At 38.6% G+C, this 17,360-nt stretch overlaps 2 protein-coding genes across 7 annotated transcripts in view; one reads left to right on the top strand and one right to left on the bottom strand.

The window, feature by feature from the left end:
* The window catches only part of LOC308065962 (GTPase KRas), a 53,859-nt gene that overhangs the window by 21,058 nt on the left and 15,441 nt on the right, over positions 1–17,360 (bottom strand). The window contains exons 1-2 of one of the 6 annotated variants that reach the window (XM_080392660.1): positions 2,945–3,008; positions 1,643–1,663 (exon numbers count right to left, since the gene is read on the bottom strand). The exons of 1 other annotated variant lie outside the window; for it this stretch is intronic. In XM_080392660.1, the coding sequence (XP_080248786.1) occupies positions 1,643–1,663; positions 2,945–2,947 (24 nt within the window). In that variant the 5' untranslated portion in view covers positions 2,948–3,008. 4 more of the 6 variants (XM_080392662.1, XM_080392659.1, XM_080392661.1 and 1 more) reach the window with 4 other exon arrangements.
* ETFRF1 (electron transfer flavoprotein regulatory factor 1) lies at positions 3,908–9,287 on the top strand. The gene is made up of 2 exons (XM_080392671.1): positions 3,908–4,008; positions 4,104–9,287. The coding sequence occupies exons 1-2, from the start codon at positions 3,964–3,966 to the stop codon at positions 4,317–4,319; spliced, it is 261 nt and encodes an 86-aa protein (XP_080248797.1). The 5' UTR covers positions 3,908–3,963; the 3' UTR covers positions 4,320–9,287.

The raw sequence follows: 17,360 nt of genomic DNA, 5'->3' as shown, positions 1-17,360 counted from the left end.
ATGAGGCAACGTGAAAAGAGGAGACAAGTCCTCTATCTAGGCATCTAACCTGGATGTTGCACATCAAAGAGCCGAATCCCAAGTCTCCATGCCATCACTGGTGAGAGACAACGATTCAGCCAGGTAAGATAAAATTAGTAAAACAGTATGAGTTCCATCCACAGTGTCAGTAAGAGAATATAATTGGATGGTATCACAATATCAATAAGCACTAAGGATCAAAAGCATTTGTCAGGAATCCAATCCTCCTCTTCCATAGAGAAATGAGTACAGAATGGTACCAAACCAGCACAGTACAGTAGCACAGTGCCCATAGGCAATAGAGAAAGAGGTCAAACACAGCTGACAGGGAGAGACAAAAAAAGAGGACTTAAGTCCAGACAGTTGCAAATGAACACGATGGTATTATGACATCTTCCCACCTGAGTATTCCTAATAATTTGGTAAATATTATTACAAGTAATTCAGTTGATAGGGAACTTAGAAATAATCAAGGAGAACTTCTGTCATTCATCACAGAAAAAGCGTGTTACAAATACTGTTATTTCACATTCTGATTCTGACAAGTGTATTTTCAGATATAAATAATTACTTGGAAAGCTATTCACTTTACACAGCAATAAATATATACATAAATATAACTTTGTGTACAAAGGTTAGCAGGAGCTTGAACAAAAAACAAAGGTGAAAATTTAGAGTTAAAAAGCACCAGAGTCAGCATGCATCTTATCTCACATTTGCTACCAAAGCATTTACTTACTGACTCCTATAATAGTCAGTAAAAGCCATAGTTCTACCCATTAAGATTTCAGAGAAGAATCAGTTCCTTTCAGTTAAAAAAAATCTATATAAATCTTCGATTACTTTTCTTTCAATGAAAATAGAAAATTTGCTTGTTTCAATTACTTATAATCACTTTTTAGTCAACTTCTTTTCACATTCTTATGACAACATAGTACTGACAAAATTGAGATGCACAGCTCCCCAAGTAATGCATTTGAATGTGTTCTTTTGGGGGAAGGGGTAGATAATTTAATTATCACTGAATTAAGAATAATCCACGGGATGAATTTATGCAATCCAGTTTCCCGCAAACTTCTGTCTGTTGTCCCCCCTGCTCGTCACGTGGTCTGTGTCTAGCCTGTGGCTCGAAGCCAGGACACTGGCTTTATGCCCCGACATCTGCTGCCAAGCAAAACACACACTGGCTGCGCTCGTCACCTTCTCTCTAGTAGTTCTGCAGGAACATGACTCAGCCTCCTTGCAAAAGGCTCATAAACTTAAGTGTCCTGGAGACACCTGTTCCTCTTTCAAATTTCATGAAGCCTGACCAACTGGCTCAGAAATACAGATTAAAAAATTTTAAAAAAAACCAACAACAAATCTTTTTTCCTTTTAAAAATCACATTTGCTTACTATTAAGGTCTCACAACACCTTTATTATGACAGATCCTCTTAAAAGTGTCAAAATATATTTTGTAGACATTAAGGCCAGAAGTAACTGATGCTTCCTTTAATTTCAGCATGAAGCGCTTTGTAATTTTACTCACATAATTTCGAAAATAACAGAACTGTGCTGACATAACACTGAAATGAATATTGCAAGGGTCAAAACGCTGTATGTGAACTAGTGTCTACCTACCTTTTTCTTCTTTTTTGGACCCTAGAAGATCAGACAGGGGGAGAGGAGAAAGGAAAGTAAGCATCAGAGAACAGGGTATTGAGTATAAAGGAATAATTAGAAAATAAAACTATTCTGTAAAATTAGATTAGATTAACTACTGAAAAACTATAATGACAGTAATTTCAATATTGCAGAAAATTAGCCGCTAACACATGACTACAAGTGGTCATAATCTATCAGGCTAGATTACACTTATGGTTATAGAAGTATATTTACTTATTCCCAGTGTTAAAAAAACCTAATGTACATCAAATATGTAATTCAGTCCAAGACATAATTTAGTCAAAAAAACGTTTTCAGTGTTTTCTAAACTCCTAATCTGATACTGTGTGCTATTCCAAGTAACACTGAATTACATCATGGGATGACCTAGAAGAACACAAAACCACCACTGGCTCTTTTGTCATTCATTGGGAAACTGCACCTGAAGTGAAGAAATATAGTTAGGGGCCTTCTCCAAGTGACTACAGAAAATACAACAGATTCTGGAAAGCCAAACATCTAACAGCAAATCCCTTATTTGATTTTTTTTTGTGCAAAGTCTAAATATTGCTATGTGAATTTACATAATGTTGGTGTCATTAATTACCCCCACAAGAATATTCCCTGTGGGGTGGCGAAAGGGGAAGAAGGAGAAGACAGGCTGTGCACGGGACGGCGGCGAAGTGTCTTACAATGGAGCAACACCAACAACGAAGCGTTAGTTACCTCCGAGCTGGGTGACATGCTAAGCCGCCATAGTAACAAACCACTGCACAAGAAGCTTGATCAGGGGATTGCAGAAAAGCTAACAGGCCCTTCAAGGGGATTTCTTTTCAGTCTTAAATCTCTTTTTCCATACACTGGTACTTCAGTAACCGATGTGAAATACTTTGGTCCAACCCTCATCCATCTCACCCCCTCATCAGCCTCTCAAGACACCTGTTACCCTGCTCCTGCCTTCCCTCTTTACCTGCAGAAGCTCAAGGCCCTGCGGCTACACCGGCACCGCCCGGGCCCACCGGCACACGGCACACCGCCCACCGCCCGGGCCCACCCCGCCGCGGCCCCCCGCCCGCCGGCACACCGCCCACAGGCCGGGTCCCAGACGTTGCCGCCCGCCAGGCCGCGGCAGCAGCTGAGAGGCCGCCGCCAGCAGCCCGCACTCTCAAGGCTGGTGCCGGCATCTCCGTCACCCGGGCCGGGCGGCAGCCGCCCCTGCCCGCTGCGGTGCGGACCCCCGCAACGAAACCGCCGGCCCCAGCCCCGGCCCGCTCTCACCATGGCACCGCCGTCACGTTGCCTAGGCGACCAGCCCCTCCCCCCACGTGCTCTCCGCCACCAATGGCGGCCTCCCTTCCTCCCACGGCCCCGCTCCGCCCCTCGGCGCCGCCGCGCTGCCGCCCGCCCCCGGCCGGCCAGCAGAAGGGCGGTGCCTCCCGTTTACGGCTTTGCCGTAAAGCGGCGCCAGCGGGGTTTACGGCGCGGCGGGGAGCTGGTGAGACACTGACCTTCTCGGGCCCCGGCCGGGGGGTGCGGGGTTGGGTACGAGCGGGCGCCGGCGGCACCGGGCAGGGCGGCGGGCACCGGGCACCAGCCCCCCCAGGCAAGGCAAGGGGAGGGGGTGACGGCGGCGGCCCCCGTCCCGCAGTGCCAGGAGGGCCGACTGTGCTCCGCCCCAGCTGCCGTTGGTCAGATAAAAACCGGCCTACTTCTTCGGTACTAACGTTGTTTTTTCTTTTTTTCTTTTTTTTTTTTAACGTTACGTCCTGCCGCTGTGTGCGGGCCCCAGTTCATAATGCGTTTAAACGATATTTAAAAAGGAAGATTTATGAACGCAAAATTTTCAGGGATTCCTGGTCTTATTTATATATACGTATTTAGCGCTGTATGCATATATACATTTATGTATATAAATGTGTCTTTAGCAGACCAGAGATAACGAAGGTGCCAGGCCAGCACGTACAAAACTGAGCGTGTAGAAAGCGCAGAGGAGCAGCGCTGGGATAAACGGGTGTTGCAGCAGTGAAAGTTCTTGGGTGTTTCTGGTTTTCTGTTAGAGGTGAGGACGGATGGAACGGGAGAAGAGAAAGAAGCTAAAGGGAAACAAACGGAGCCAAAACCAGGAGAGGCAGAGAGTGGAACCAGAACAGTGCTCAGTTAGAAATCATGCAGTTTCTGTGGAGGATGAGGCTGGGATTTACAGACTCCCATGGAAGGCTAATATCAAACATTATTCTTCAGGTTAAAAAAAAAAAAAGTGTAGCAGACGAGAATAAAGAATTCATTGAAATGTGAGAATGGCCAATTCTTTAAGAGGTGAAGTGCTGAATCTATACAAAAATGTAAGTTCTTAAATGCCACAAGCACTTCCCTTAACCAGACAAAACCCTTTCACCATGCACTCAATTTATTTAAAACATTTTTTTTTTTCTTCAAGCTGCTGTACCTTGGAAGGGAGTATCCCAAAGGAGCAGACTACTTTAGAAGCCGTTTGAAAGCAGCTTTTCTAAAAAACAAAGATGTGAAAGATCCTGAAAAAATTAAGGAACTGATTGCACGAGGAGAATTTGTTATGAAAGAGTTGGAGGCTTTGTACTTTCTCAGAAAATACAGAGCTCTGAAACAGCGCTACTACAGTGATGACAATCAATAACTGGTGCCAATGACTTTGCATGTAACTATATAAATCCATAAAAATAAACAATAAAAGAGCTGTAACCACAAAAGAAATGAAATCTAAATCCTTCCAACCCATCTAAAATACAGGTTAGGACTTTGCTTCCCTTTAAGTAGTCGCCTGAAGGATTTGGGGGTTGTATGTTATGGGCAATAGTTTTTTCTTACAGATATGAAACAATTTTGCAGGAAGTAGTGGTAACATGATTCTGTTCCATTTCACTTCGATTCACATGTTGAACAGAGCTCCTCTTACCCAATAGCTGTGCACTGGAATGCCAATTCAAGGTGCTACACTTAGAGGATTAATCTGACTTCAAAAGTCTTCCCCCTTCAACGATTCACTTCCACTGAAAATGAGCATGTTCTCAAAAGAAAAGTAAATTCTTAAAAATTTTAACTACTTGGTGTGCCAGATTCACATCTGCAGGCTGGCACAGGTGCTGAAGCAATCAATTTGAACAGCAGTGGTTGAAGCACTTACACCCTGAATCCCTGCTACTGCTGACGTCTGATGCTGTGGAACCGCTGTAGCAGGAATACAAAACTTGATCCTTTTCCCCAGAAAGAAAAGTTTGATCGTGGATGCTTGCTCTATGGCTACCTGTAGACCTTGGCTCGACTAGCCCAAACTTGTTCCAGAACTGATATTCTGTTGCATAATCAGGTTGGTTGGTGTTTCCACCCCCCTTCCCCCCCCCCAAGAACTAAATGACACGAGATAAAACATTGGTTTTCTTCTGAAATATAGCTAAGCAATCACTGCGGTAGAACTGTTGGCAGTAGCAAGTCTTCAAACAAAATCTAGAACAGAATTAAAAAATAATGGCAAATTTGACTGTATGGTATGTTGCAATGAAATCTATGTGCTTCAGTTTTCTGCACTGCAGGGACATACAGAAAGTCCTTCCACATCAACCAAACTCCTCTACAGTATATTGCAGTTAAACCTATTCTAAATGAATACCTCTACGTACAAAGTTTAACCTGCCCTTCTCAATAACTGATAAAAGATTATCCAGACATGGTAACAAAGGGCCAAAGTGTAACTTTATAGAACAGTAGGAGTTTCATGCTTTTTTCCTCATGGGACACACTCAGTAATAAAAAATGTCTTCCATGTTTTCTGTAAGTCCATGGAAGGCATTTGATAGAAGAAAAACGTGTACCTGGGAATGAATATCAAACAGCTATTCAGAGTATTTTAAACTTGCAGACCAATTCAAATCATGTCTGCTGTTAAGACTTAAGAAAGCAAGGTCTCTGGGGCATGACTGAAGACTGTACAGCCTGAGCAGCACACACCAGTGAACGAGAAATGCAATCTACCTGAGGAAGGCTCTGCTCATCGCAGAGCGCAGAATGTGACGGCAGCACAGACCAAAGCAGGCGGATCGGTACTTTGTCAAAGCACAGCACCCAGTCTCAGGGGAAGTCCTTGCCCATTGGGGTTCCCAACAGCTTTGTGACAGGTGGGGAGAAGTACCAAAAATAAACAGAACAACTGCCAAATGTGCAATTACTCTGTTACAGAGATGAGGCACAAATTCCTGGGACAGAAAAAGGAAACTGGGACAGCAACTCACAATAACTATTTTTTATTACATTACAATAAATAGGAGCAGTACAGTTTGACAAAAAAATGACAAATTCCAGATCACCTCACAGCACATACTCCTAAAAACATTAAAAAATTTAAAACAAACAGTGGTCTTTTTTTTTTTTTTTTTTAACTTAATGTCCGATATGACCAACATTCCTAGGTCACACAACCAAATGATGGAAAAACTGGATCACACTGCATATGTTCCACATCAAATAAAGCACAATGTACAAAATGTGCATGTTTCAGTTTACACTATACAAAAATAGTTAAAATACATTCCAGGTAAACATATTACATTAAGAAGTCATTCTAGTAAGAAGTTGGCACTCAAGAGGAAAAAGCAGAAGTATTTTCAACATGAAAACACAGGACAGTGGAATAAAGAAATGTTAGGAAAGATTTACCATCTATGTAGCTTTATGTAAACTTGAGACAATATGATTCATTTACAGTTTGATGGTTTTTGAAGGTAATAATTGTATTTGTATTGCTTTATAACATAGACAAGAGCAGAAGATTGTGTGTCAGTATTTAGTCATTACAGAGATCCTGTTACTGTAACAAAATCTATATAGTGAAACTTTTTTTAACTTAGCAAAAATTTTAGGGCAATGAGACTAGTCAAAACAATTTCAGATTTTAGAAAACCAATGAAAAAGTTGTTTACCAGAGTTACATAAAGCTACTGTAAGAAGGTGTTACTCCCTGACGCATGGCAATTTAACGTATTAACATGGTAAGTGATTCACATGTTCATTTAGTAGTTGCTATCAGAGATAGCATCCAGGTATGTTCTTTGAAAGCATTTCAAATAGGGAAAGACAGAATAATTATGAGATCAACTTGTGCAAGCTGCAGTCCAACATGCTTCACCAAATCTCAACAAATACTAAGACAAAACTGCACAACAGTGGCAAGGATGTGTTTTTTGTTGGTCATTTTGTGTTTGTTTGGTTTTTTTAAAAGTAAATTAAGGGCTAATCTAAATAGATTTTGTACTAATTTAACCCAATTGACAGCTATAGACCACATTTACTAAAAAAACTGAACTATTTTATATATAGCTTTATAGCACAGCTATATAAATCCACATTTGATGGTTAAAACATTTCAGCTAAAATTTCTCCTAACATTTTTTAGTTAAATTAACGTAAGAATTTTAGACCAGCCCTAATTTTACATGCAGTGTGACTCAGTTATAAAAAAAGTAATCTTAAGATTACTTCCATTAACTCAAGGTATACTACCCACTTTTGCTACATTCTTCATATATAATCAAGAGTGTCTAAAATGTGCAAATAACTTAACTGACTCCAAAATGTTTTAGCCTTGGAAGCTGTAAATGTTTTGCAAACTAAGATTCTGTTCTTATTCCTTATTGGTCCTTATGATATGTTAGGTTCTCCTATTACTGTTTTTCAGAACATTTCATAATCTGTATTTCACATCGAAGCTGAAAGGAGGGAAAAGGGGTCTGGGTTTTGGTGGAGAGTGGGGAATAGGGGGTGCAGGCAGGGAAAGGCATTACGTCTCTCAGCCACATCGAAATTAAAGAACACGCAGCAATCCAGACGGTACACATCCCCTGCCAGCTTTGCAGCTCTCCACCTATGAGAGTCACTAGAGGTTTTTTTTTTTCCTGTAGACTCAAAAGAATACTTTTTCTCATGCAGCTGCACCTTTGATACCATATAAATGGACCAAGTTACACAGGTATATGAAAATTGTACTGTGTAAAATTCCCACCTAACTGTTTAGGTATACCTTGGGTTAGGGCAGTGCTGCTATCCCTGGTTCCAAACTTTCCAGTGTCCTGAACTATCCTACTTCAATGACTTGTGTTTTTATTTTTTCGGGTATACCAGAGTCACATTTTCACATTTTACCCTGCAGCTGAGTTAGGTACTATGAAGAAGTGTACCTGCAGGAACCCAAGCCTGAATGAAACTATCAAACAGTGTAACAATTACATCAAGGTAACAGGAACTGGCAACACTGCAATTACTGGCTCTTATTTTACTGCAGAATAACTAGACTACTGCAGTACCAAAAATGAAAAGCTTCTGCCAAAATTCTGCATTAATTGCAATAAAGAAAAAAAAGGGGGGGGAGGTAATCACAAGAGAACTTAATCACAGAGAAAGACATACATTAAAAACTTGGTCTAGCTTCATGACAGTCTAGACACTGGAATGCCACTCACCAACCATTTAATCTGTGCAACAAAACTAGTACTTCACAAACATCACACAAACATTGACTCTGGAAACCATACTCTATGCTTACAGTTTGTGCAATTTCCACACCATTTTTATGGCATAGTGGATTTCCAAATTATTTGCATGAAGCAGCTAAATTCAACTCAAACATTCACTCATTTGATGTTACTAGAATTTAAAATTCCTCCCCTAACTTGAACAAAATGGGCATCTGGAAGTATTTCATGCCACTCTTGGGGGGTGGGGGGCAGGGAAGAATGGTTTTACTTTGCTACATAATTTAAGATTCATTCTGATTTAATTCTTATGGTAAATTCTGGATCCATGTATGAATTAACCTAAGAATTTGAATCAACTTATCTGTTAAGGCTTTCTAGTATTTTCTAGAGACACTAAGGGTGAAATCCCGTATCTACTGAACAAAGCTACTTAAAGATTTGCCACTGGGGGTCAGGAGAGCTAGGATTTCACTTGGTCTTCAGACACAAAAAGTTAGTGAAAGTCTTAAAGCAATGCATTAATAATAGCAAATCAACCTAATTAGAACTTTTACTTTTTCCATTGCCAGATGTGCATTGTTGTCTTTTTTTAATTTTTCTTTTTTTATAGAAAAAATAGAGTATTTAAGGAGTGACCGTGACAAACTGCGGTGAAAAATTTTGTGAAAGTTTTATCTTTACATTCATTAAAGTTGATCTGAAATGCTACAAGTCTAGATGCCTAGAAGCAAAATCTACAGGAAGACTATAAAGGCTTCTGGTCTCTCTATATTGCAGTCAGTCTAGAATAAAACGCTGAAATGAAAGTCTCTTTTGCTACCTAATCCTTTTTCCCAACCAGATTTAAAAACAAAAAAATTAAAGGGGACGTTAGAACGTGTAGAGCATCATTTCATTGTTTGGTTTGCACACAGAACAGAAGTTCACAATCAGTAAGAAAAATAGGAAGTTAGCAACTGTGCATGCACCGAAGAGTCCAAAGACAGTTCTCAGGTTTTTGTGTGTGATTTTTTGTTGGGTTTTTTTTTTCATTTCTTCTTTTTTTTAATTATTTTTCTTCACAGGCATTGCTCGTTCAAGAACCAACAGTCATAGAATACTGGCACTTTAAGAGGAATGAAGTTTCCACTGTCATTTAAAACAAGCATTCAGGTAAAGCTAAGAGGATCATGAAGCAGAAAGTAAAGTAATGCTAAAACAAATGCTAATAATTTAGTGTAATGTACAAAAATTACTTAAGTACTTCTTAAGAATAAGGATAAATTGTATTTACATAATTATACACTTTGTCTTTGTCTTCTTTTTCTTCTTTTTACCGTCTTTGCTCATCTTCTCTTTGTGTTTTCTGATTTCTCGAACTAATGTATAGAAGGCATCATCAACACCCTGAAAAGATACGTACATGCACACATTAAGATCACATTAGCAGACTCAGATGCCCACTTAGGTAGAGCCTGTTTTCATCTGACCTCAGCAGGTGAAGTGTATTCAATCAGCAGTCTGTTTTGCTGCCTGCCAGAAGAAGTTGTACTGTCTTCTTTTTGAGGCTTTTATGATGTCCCCTTAAGTAGACTGTGTGTTGGAGGAATTGCCAGGGCAATAGCCCTCTCGAGCATTCATGTTTCTTGGGAATGGGTGTGCTGGGAAAAACATACTCAGGTGGAGGGGGAACTGCAGTGTCCTGTCATATAAGAGGAACACGCCTGACTGCATCACCGTGCAGAGGGGCCTGCAGGAGAGTAGCTTCAGGGAGTGGGCTGCCATCATTTGAACAATTAAACCTGGCTACAAGCTATTCCTCTCCAGAGTTCTGAGGAGCACCGAAACAACCACCTTAATGAGCTGTTTTGATGCCAGCAACAGCCAACACCTGCCTTCTCTCTCAGCCATTCCCCAAACTGGGCTCACAGCCACCTGCAGGTGACTTACTGCTCAGAGGCTGACATACAGGTCTAATTCCATTATTAATGTGGTAATTTAGCCTACTGCCCTCTTTGAGATGGAGAAGAGTGCACATGTTGTCCCACCTCAACCTAGAAAAGCACACATACCATGCATTTAGATTTAAGTATGTATATTATTACCACAGAATGAAGTTGTGAAGCATAAGCTAGCTTTGTTTATGCCTTATTAATCTATATGCAGGCTTAAAAAGTAAATACAAAGACCTCTAGCAGGAATTCAATACCAAAGACATTTTTCAAGCACACTGATCCAGTAATCACATTAGTTTTATAAATCTTTACATATGCAAATCAAATCAATCCCCATTCCATTATGTCCTGTATCACATACAGTCACTTAACAGCTCCAACACTTAACCTATACAAACACTAAAGCTAATGTTTCTTCACATTAAACAGGGTTTTTTTGCTTTTTGATTCTTGGTGGAGTTTTTTTTGGGGGGTGGGAGGTAATTCTAGCTGAATTACCCCATTAAGATTAACTTAAGTTAATTAACTAATTAATTAAAAATTAACTCTCATTAAGAGACCAGAGTATCTTAAAAGCCCAATATGAACCATTATCAATTACAATGTCACTAAGTAACAACCTATTTAGGTGAAACAGTTTACTGCCTAGCTTTCAGGTTGCTCCAACCTCCAATCAAGTACCCATGTTGTCAGTCAGCCTCTACAGTTAATAATTTGAGTACCAACAGTTATAAAATCATTAAGATAAAAAATGATCTTTATTCTTCGCTGCCTTATCCCTTATATTATCTTTTAGATAGACCAGAAATAGTTGTATAATGTTTATGTATCACAGCAGCCAATTGCACCACTGTAGAACTGGTCTAGAAATTTAGCTCTGCAACTGGCAGACAGCTTCCTACCTCTTTATCAGCAGCAGAATTTGCCTTCAAGCTGCCAATAAAAATTAACACTCTGTTTACTCCTGTGTTCTACTTCAGTAAAAGAACTGAAAGTGACCTCAAAAAAGTACAAGCCAAAAATCACCCAATTCATTACTGTTTCAGTCAAACACCAAATAGCAATAAAACTTCATATGGCAAGTTCAAACAACAGTGAGGTGTTAAATAAATTTAGGTTATACTGGGAACATTACTTTATAAGTGAAGCTAATTAAAACCTTCACATTGAGTTTCACAAAACATTTACAAACAACTGATGTTCAATCAAAGTCCCTGGCCGCCTATCTCCCAGTACTAATAGCACACTTTTGCAAGGTCTCATAATACACAAAATACACTTGCAAATAACTTATTCTACATTTTAAAATATGATTGATGAATATAAAATTGATGTAGCATACCTAATGGAAGAGTAGCCTTAGTTCTGGAAAAGGTCACATCCCCCATGAATCTTGAGAATTAGAAATGCTTGGTATTATTTTACATATAACTTGTCTCTTTTGCTTGAAACTTCAGCATTAACACACAAAGTGAGTATTCAGCAATGTTCATGTAAGGAAATGATCTAGAAGTAGTGATGGTTCAAAGTGTATCTATTGCAGTTCCTATCCCAGCCAGCCAGCTAGGAGGACAGTACTAAGAATCAATCACAAAAGACAGAAGAGTAATTCCATTCTTCTAACACAAGACTGGTCTAAGAAAAACCTCTGCACAACATTCTTCTCCAGACCATTCACATGTCCCTACAAAACTACCTATCAGTATTTCACACTCATCATTAATGCGCTAGATAAATACTCGTTACCAAGGACAGTCATTGGCCTTCAGTGGTGTCTTCAAATGAGACACAAACAAATTTGCAATTGATGCCTTCAAACAAGCAACCCTCCCACATTACATTGTTTTAAAGTACATGGAAATATCCAGAGACTGTTATAGGCCTTCAAACGCACAACTTCACAAGTAAGGCTGAAATGTGCCACAATTCCTCATTAAATTTTGGTAATGAATGTAACATGACATACAGAACTACATTTAGAATACTTGTGAATTAGAACTGGAGAACTCAAGATAAACTGCGGTCTTTAACTTTTCACCCTGTCCATTAAATTTTAAATGTAAGTAGTAGATACTCTTGTTTACAGAAGTTCCCTAGAGGCATCAATACTGTAAGACCAAAGGCGGTCAACCTTTCTAGTTCCTACTTTCAGCAAGAATGGACTGCATGCAGCTGACCTTCCTCCCCCTAACAATCGAGTTACTGTGTGCAAGCTTTTTGGGAAGTGTGAGATTTACTGAATGAGTGCTGTAAATCCAGGCTCAGGCTTAGAAACTCAAAATTCACTGTGCACGCTCAGAACTATACCACACTGCCTCAATAAAGGTGCATTGACAAAGCTTGCTCCTAGCACTCATTTTTCCAAAGGGCAACTATTAAAGGCAAAGGGAACAGAAAAATCAAACTGCCTGCTCCTGGCTACAACTTACCTTTGGAGCACCACATGGTCCCATGACCATACAGAAGTCTGGATATGCATGGTTGCAAGCATGTACAAAACTTTGCAAGCAACCTGGCTAAGAAACCCTAAATTCATAAGGAACTGGAAATTCCTTAACACCCCAGCCCTCAAAGTAGACCCTTAAACAAGTTTTAGATTGTAGAAGAGAGTCTTTTTCAAAATATATATATATATTTAATATATAATATACACATGTATCAGTCATGAGGAAAAGAAATTATTTGTACACCTCTAGTGTGGAAAAATCATTGAATTACAGTTTTAAACTGGAAATTTCTTAAGTCAAATCTGTAACTTCTGTAATTCAAACTTTTTACTATTAACCCAGATCAATCTGAATTACATTATCTAGATGTCTAATTTATGCCCTAGAGAAACTTTGTTATAGTAAGCATTTTTATATAAAAACCTTTAACGCTTTCCAGAAAGAGATCTTTTGAGGATTTTTACACTGAGTTTTAGAATTTTCTTCCTGCTAGTTGGAAATTACAAACAGCAAAAATGTGACTTTCTGCCTTACTGTGCAACAGCCAAAGGAATGAACCTTTTGAGAAGCATCAGCAGTTAATGGTAATCTGGGCAAAGTTTTCCTTTTACAAGATTAATGGAACTAAGAAAGCATTCCATCAGCAGCAAGAAGATAAACTGAATATTCTAAGTAGTAGCAAAACACACTCAACCATCAAATGTGATTATCCACAAACAATAAAGGAAAATAAGTACTATCACTGCAAACTGTGTTATAATGAGGTTTTTTGAAGTCTAAAATCCCAGCTGAGACTCACATCATTAGGTGCTGCTCTCCTTAGCTAACTACTATGCATCAGACTGAAATAATATACATCATCTTACCGAATGCAAAGCAATACAAGCCAGGCTGTTTTAAATGCCAGATTTCTCATTCCACTAGAATCACTACTGAAGTACAGCTGTACCACAATAATTTTGGAATATGCTCTCTCCAGCGTAACCTCCTGAACACCAAGTTGCTGAAATGGCTATCGATACCATGAGAGATTTCACCTGAGTATAAAGACGTTTCCTCCACTGAGCAGACTCTTGGAAGTTCTAGAGTCTTGTATCCAAAACTATTTTCTAAATTGGGTATGGGAACAAAAAAACACCAAAAAAAACCCAAAACCCCAACAGTATCCATTTCTGACATAAGAGATTTCTCCTATCTGAGGAAAAAAAAAAAAAAAACAAAAAAACCAACTAACCAACCATGCACAAACTCCAAAAAACGTATTTCTCTTGGACATAGGCAGAAAGAACCTAGGAAGCTGGTGGTAAGAAAGCATGTTCTATGAACTACCAAAAAGAATCTTAAAATCTGAGGAGCTACTTCCACTGAAAAAAAAAATAATTAAAACCACAATTCCTACCATCCTATTTATGTCATTTTTTTTAATCCCATACATATGGGATAAAATTCCACCAACCTCAAGTCCACAGGAAGAAAAGCAGACAGAATTCAGGATGTTTAAAGTCCCAGCATACAAAAAGAAATTCTACTTTAAGGTATGCCTATGTTAGTAAGACAGTAAGAAATGGCAAAGCTGGTTTTGAGAATGCTACAGGAAGTAGGCTTAAGCAATTTAGTTCATATTGCTTTTATCACAAGTAATCTTGCCAAGCTGCCATCAGTTGTTTTTTTGATATCTAAGGAAGAAAAAACCAAGGTATTTTGATGGCATCAATTTTATTGCTGTTTGGATGCAGGACTGGGGAGCTTCATAACCAAAGTTTCAAGTTTCCTGAGAAGGAAACCTTTGATACAAACAATATTACAAAGTTCATCTTTTCTAAGGAAACACCTACAGAATCATCTCAGAGCAGTCATTCATTGCTTAAAAACTAAGAGTATAATAGGCCTGAGCAGATCTAGTAAAAACTGATATGAAACAAAATTCCTTCTCCCTCCCCTGGAAAAAGCAAAACTCCCTTACTGAAGTGAATATTCCTACAGTTGTGACAGTCTCTTTAGGATACAAATCAAATTCCACTACTTCCATGCAAGTTGTTCTGAAGTGTGAAAAAACACCTTGAAAAGCAAACAGTTTTTCTTTTACACATTGGGAAATTCCAGGTCACCCTCCTGTTGGACAAGTACATAAAGAGTAACAACCCATTCTCTGCACTGCTGCAGGAAGAGATAAAGAATTAATGGGATAGTAATATATGCAAGGAGCTAGTCTGATGGTTTGTCCAAAAAGCACTGATTTAGATTACCACTTCTTCCCTATCACAGTTTCTTCTTCCTTCTCTTTTTTTTTTTTTTTTTTTTTTCCTCCTTACAGTGGAATATATGCATAAAAACCAATTTTGTGAGAATTTGGGTATTGGTGCTCCCCCCCCCCCCCCCCCTACAGTTTTATTTCACTGTTGCTTTCCCCTTGTAAATGCTCTCAAAGTGAAACCTTACCATTTTGTCCAAATCTGGATCCCTCATGGCATTATAGCTGACAAAAAAGAAAATCAATGTACTTCTGGAAACTCTAAATTTTTTTCAGCTAGTGGAAAACAAGGGGAAAGTGGCATGGCATAAGGAAGGGCCTGAGATAAGATACCCTGGATGCAGCTGCTAGCCAAATACTACTTTGTTGCATTAGGAACCTCCTGTTTCTGCATTTGAGAAGGACTATAAATACTGTAATTCTCTCCACTCAGTTAATCAACCTGAACAGTCAATCACTGTTTGTTTCAACAGTATCTGCACTATATCTGTAATAAAACGTTTTCCTCTAACTTCTTCACACTTAAAACTAGGTGCCCATTTCACAGGTTGAGAGCTTCATATGCAGTAAAGATTTCTTGTTAATCTATTTATCAAAACCCCATGAAACAAAGCAAATCCATAGTACCTGGGTGTTTGCTAAGAATATTATTCAGGAATACTATACTGAAATCTGATTGGTTTTATATCTTAAATTATGTCATCAATTAACCATAAAACATCTGATTTGCAAGACACTGTCAATCATTTTTATTTTGCAAGTGATTTGTAAAACTTACCCTGTTACATTACAAAACTTACCCTGTTACATTAAAAGGCATTTTTTAATTTGCACACACCCTGGAGTCTTTTCTTCTTTGCTGATTTTTTTCACTCTGTACTGTCGAATCTCTCTCACCAATGTATAAAAAGCATCCTCCACTCTCTGCATTGTAAAACACAACTCCTTAAAAACTGCTTCATTAACAATTGTGACATATTGGAACACCCATGGCAGGGGGGAAAAAAAACCCCAACTACAAAACCACTGAAATTATGAGCTTTACTTGAGAGAAGTATATGGATTTCCATTTATATATTTGAAGTGCTGGGATTGCATATTTGCTGCTTGATAAATACTTTTTAATGCAAGCAAAAGACACACACTCAACAAATTTATTGATTACCGATTATTGTGAATATCCACAGTTCAAGCCCCTTCTTTTTTTTCTGTGCAAGGTAACACTTGGGGAAAAAAAAAAAAAAGAATTATATTTCTTCCATTGAATATCACACTGAAAATAATACCGCTGTTGTTACTGAATCTTTTAATTTTTGTGGGCATGGATGTATTTAGCAGGCATAAAGCTTTATTAGATTGGTAACTGTGGGGTACTTAAAAACACATGCAGTTAGTCACTTATTTTCACTTCCTAGCCAAAGTAAGAACCTGACTGTTCGGACAAGCAAAGAAAAGTAAGCTCATTTATGTTCTGTTCTTTATATAAGGAAGTGTACTTTCTTTGTAGAAATCTGTGGAGCAAACTAACAAAGTACAGAAAATGTCTAAACAGGTAATTTCCTAAGAGGTTACAAAGAGAAAAAATCTTTTAAGGATACTAAATTTTGGGCAATATTGTTTGTAAAGCTACTTCCTTTCCAGAGCAAGCACTATGCTATTAAATTTAGGAAAAGGATATTTGGGTGATGGCAAAGTGCTTTTAAGAAGCACCTTAAGCATACTGTATTTCAGCATACCTCTCAAAAATAATTACAGTAATTCTTCCTGGCAGAAAAAGCAACAAGTTCATTATTATTACGTTTAAGAGCTTGGTCCATGTAGGGTACAAGGCACAGCTAATCTGTTCTTTCTGGGCCACACTCGGGAAGCCATGAGGGTCCCATAATAACAACTAAGTGCAAATGCCTGTGAAATCCTGCTGCTCAGATTTTTCTCTGGTTGAAGAGAGCTCTTCCAAGTCTTTCAGGGATGACACAGAACTGTATGTTTTACTTCTCTGGTCTCGCACCCTACCTTTCTGCAGCTGCATTTAGGTCAATTGGATATGACTGATGATACCATAAGCATTTAAAAAGGACTGAAGATATCTTTAAGAAAATACAAGACAGAGGTACAGCACCAGCTTTAAGTTATAGTATCTGTTATTTTAAACCGATTAAATCTGTGCATGAACTTTAAAATGTAGATAAATCTGTGAGAATGTTCTTGTTAAAAAGATGCAAAATATTTAGTTGCAGCTTTTAAAGGAGAGCACAAATCTCTCCTCTGCCTTACTGTCAATCTCATAACTTGTCTCCTCAATCAGATCAACAGAGTTGTTAATTTAATACAAACTCAGTATTTGAAAACAAAACCAGAACAGGCAGATGATCATGGAAAACAGTTTAAGCCTCAGAACTTTATTACAACCCAATGCACAGCCTGGCTTTTCTTTGGCAGACTCCCCATAAATTATCTTTCCAACTCATCTTCATAATAAGTACCTAATAAGAAAAAGAGCCAGCATTTACTGTCAGTTCATTTTGTATGAACCGTGCCACAGGTTATCACATTGAAGACTCA

This window comes from Falco punctatus (genome assembly GCF_963210335.1).
Source record: "Falco punctatus genome assembly, chromosome: 6".
NCBI lineage: Eukaryota > Metazoa > Chordata > Aves > Falconiformes > Falconidae > Falco > Falco punctatus.
The sequence above is the reverse complement of the archived record's forward strand: the minus strand, read 5'-3'. Positions and strand labels throughout refer to the sequence as shown.

Bases quoted from the DNA above. Each gene is read 5' to 3' on its own strand.
- ETFRF1 (XM_080392671.1), top strand. From the start codon at position 3,964: ATGGCCAATTCTTTAAGAGGTGAAGTGCTGAATCTATACAAAAAT. The intron at 4,009-4,103 runs GTAAGTTCTTAA...TTTTTCTTCAAG, and splicing joins TGCTGAATCTATACAAAAAT to CTGCTGTACCTTGGAAGGGA.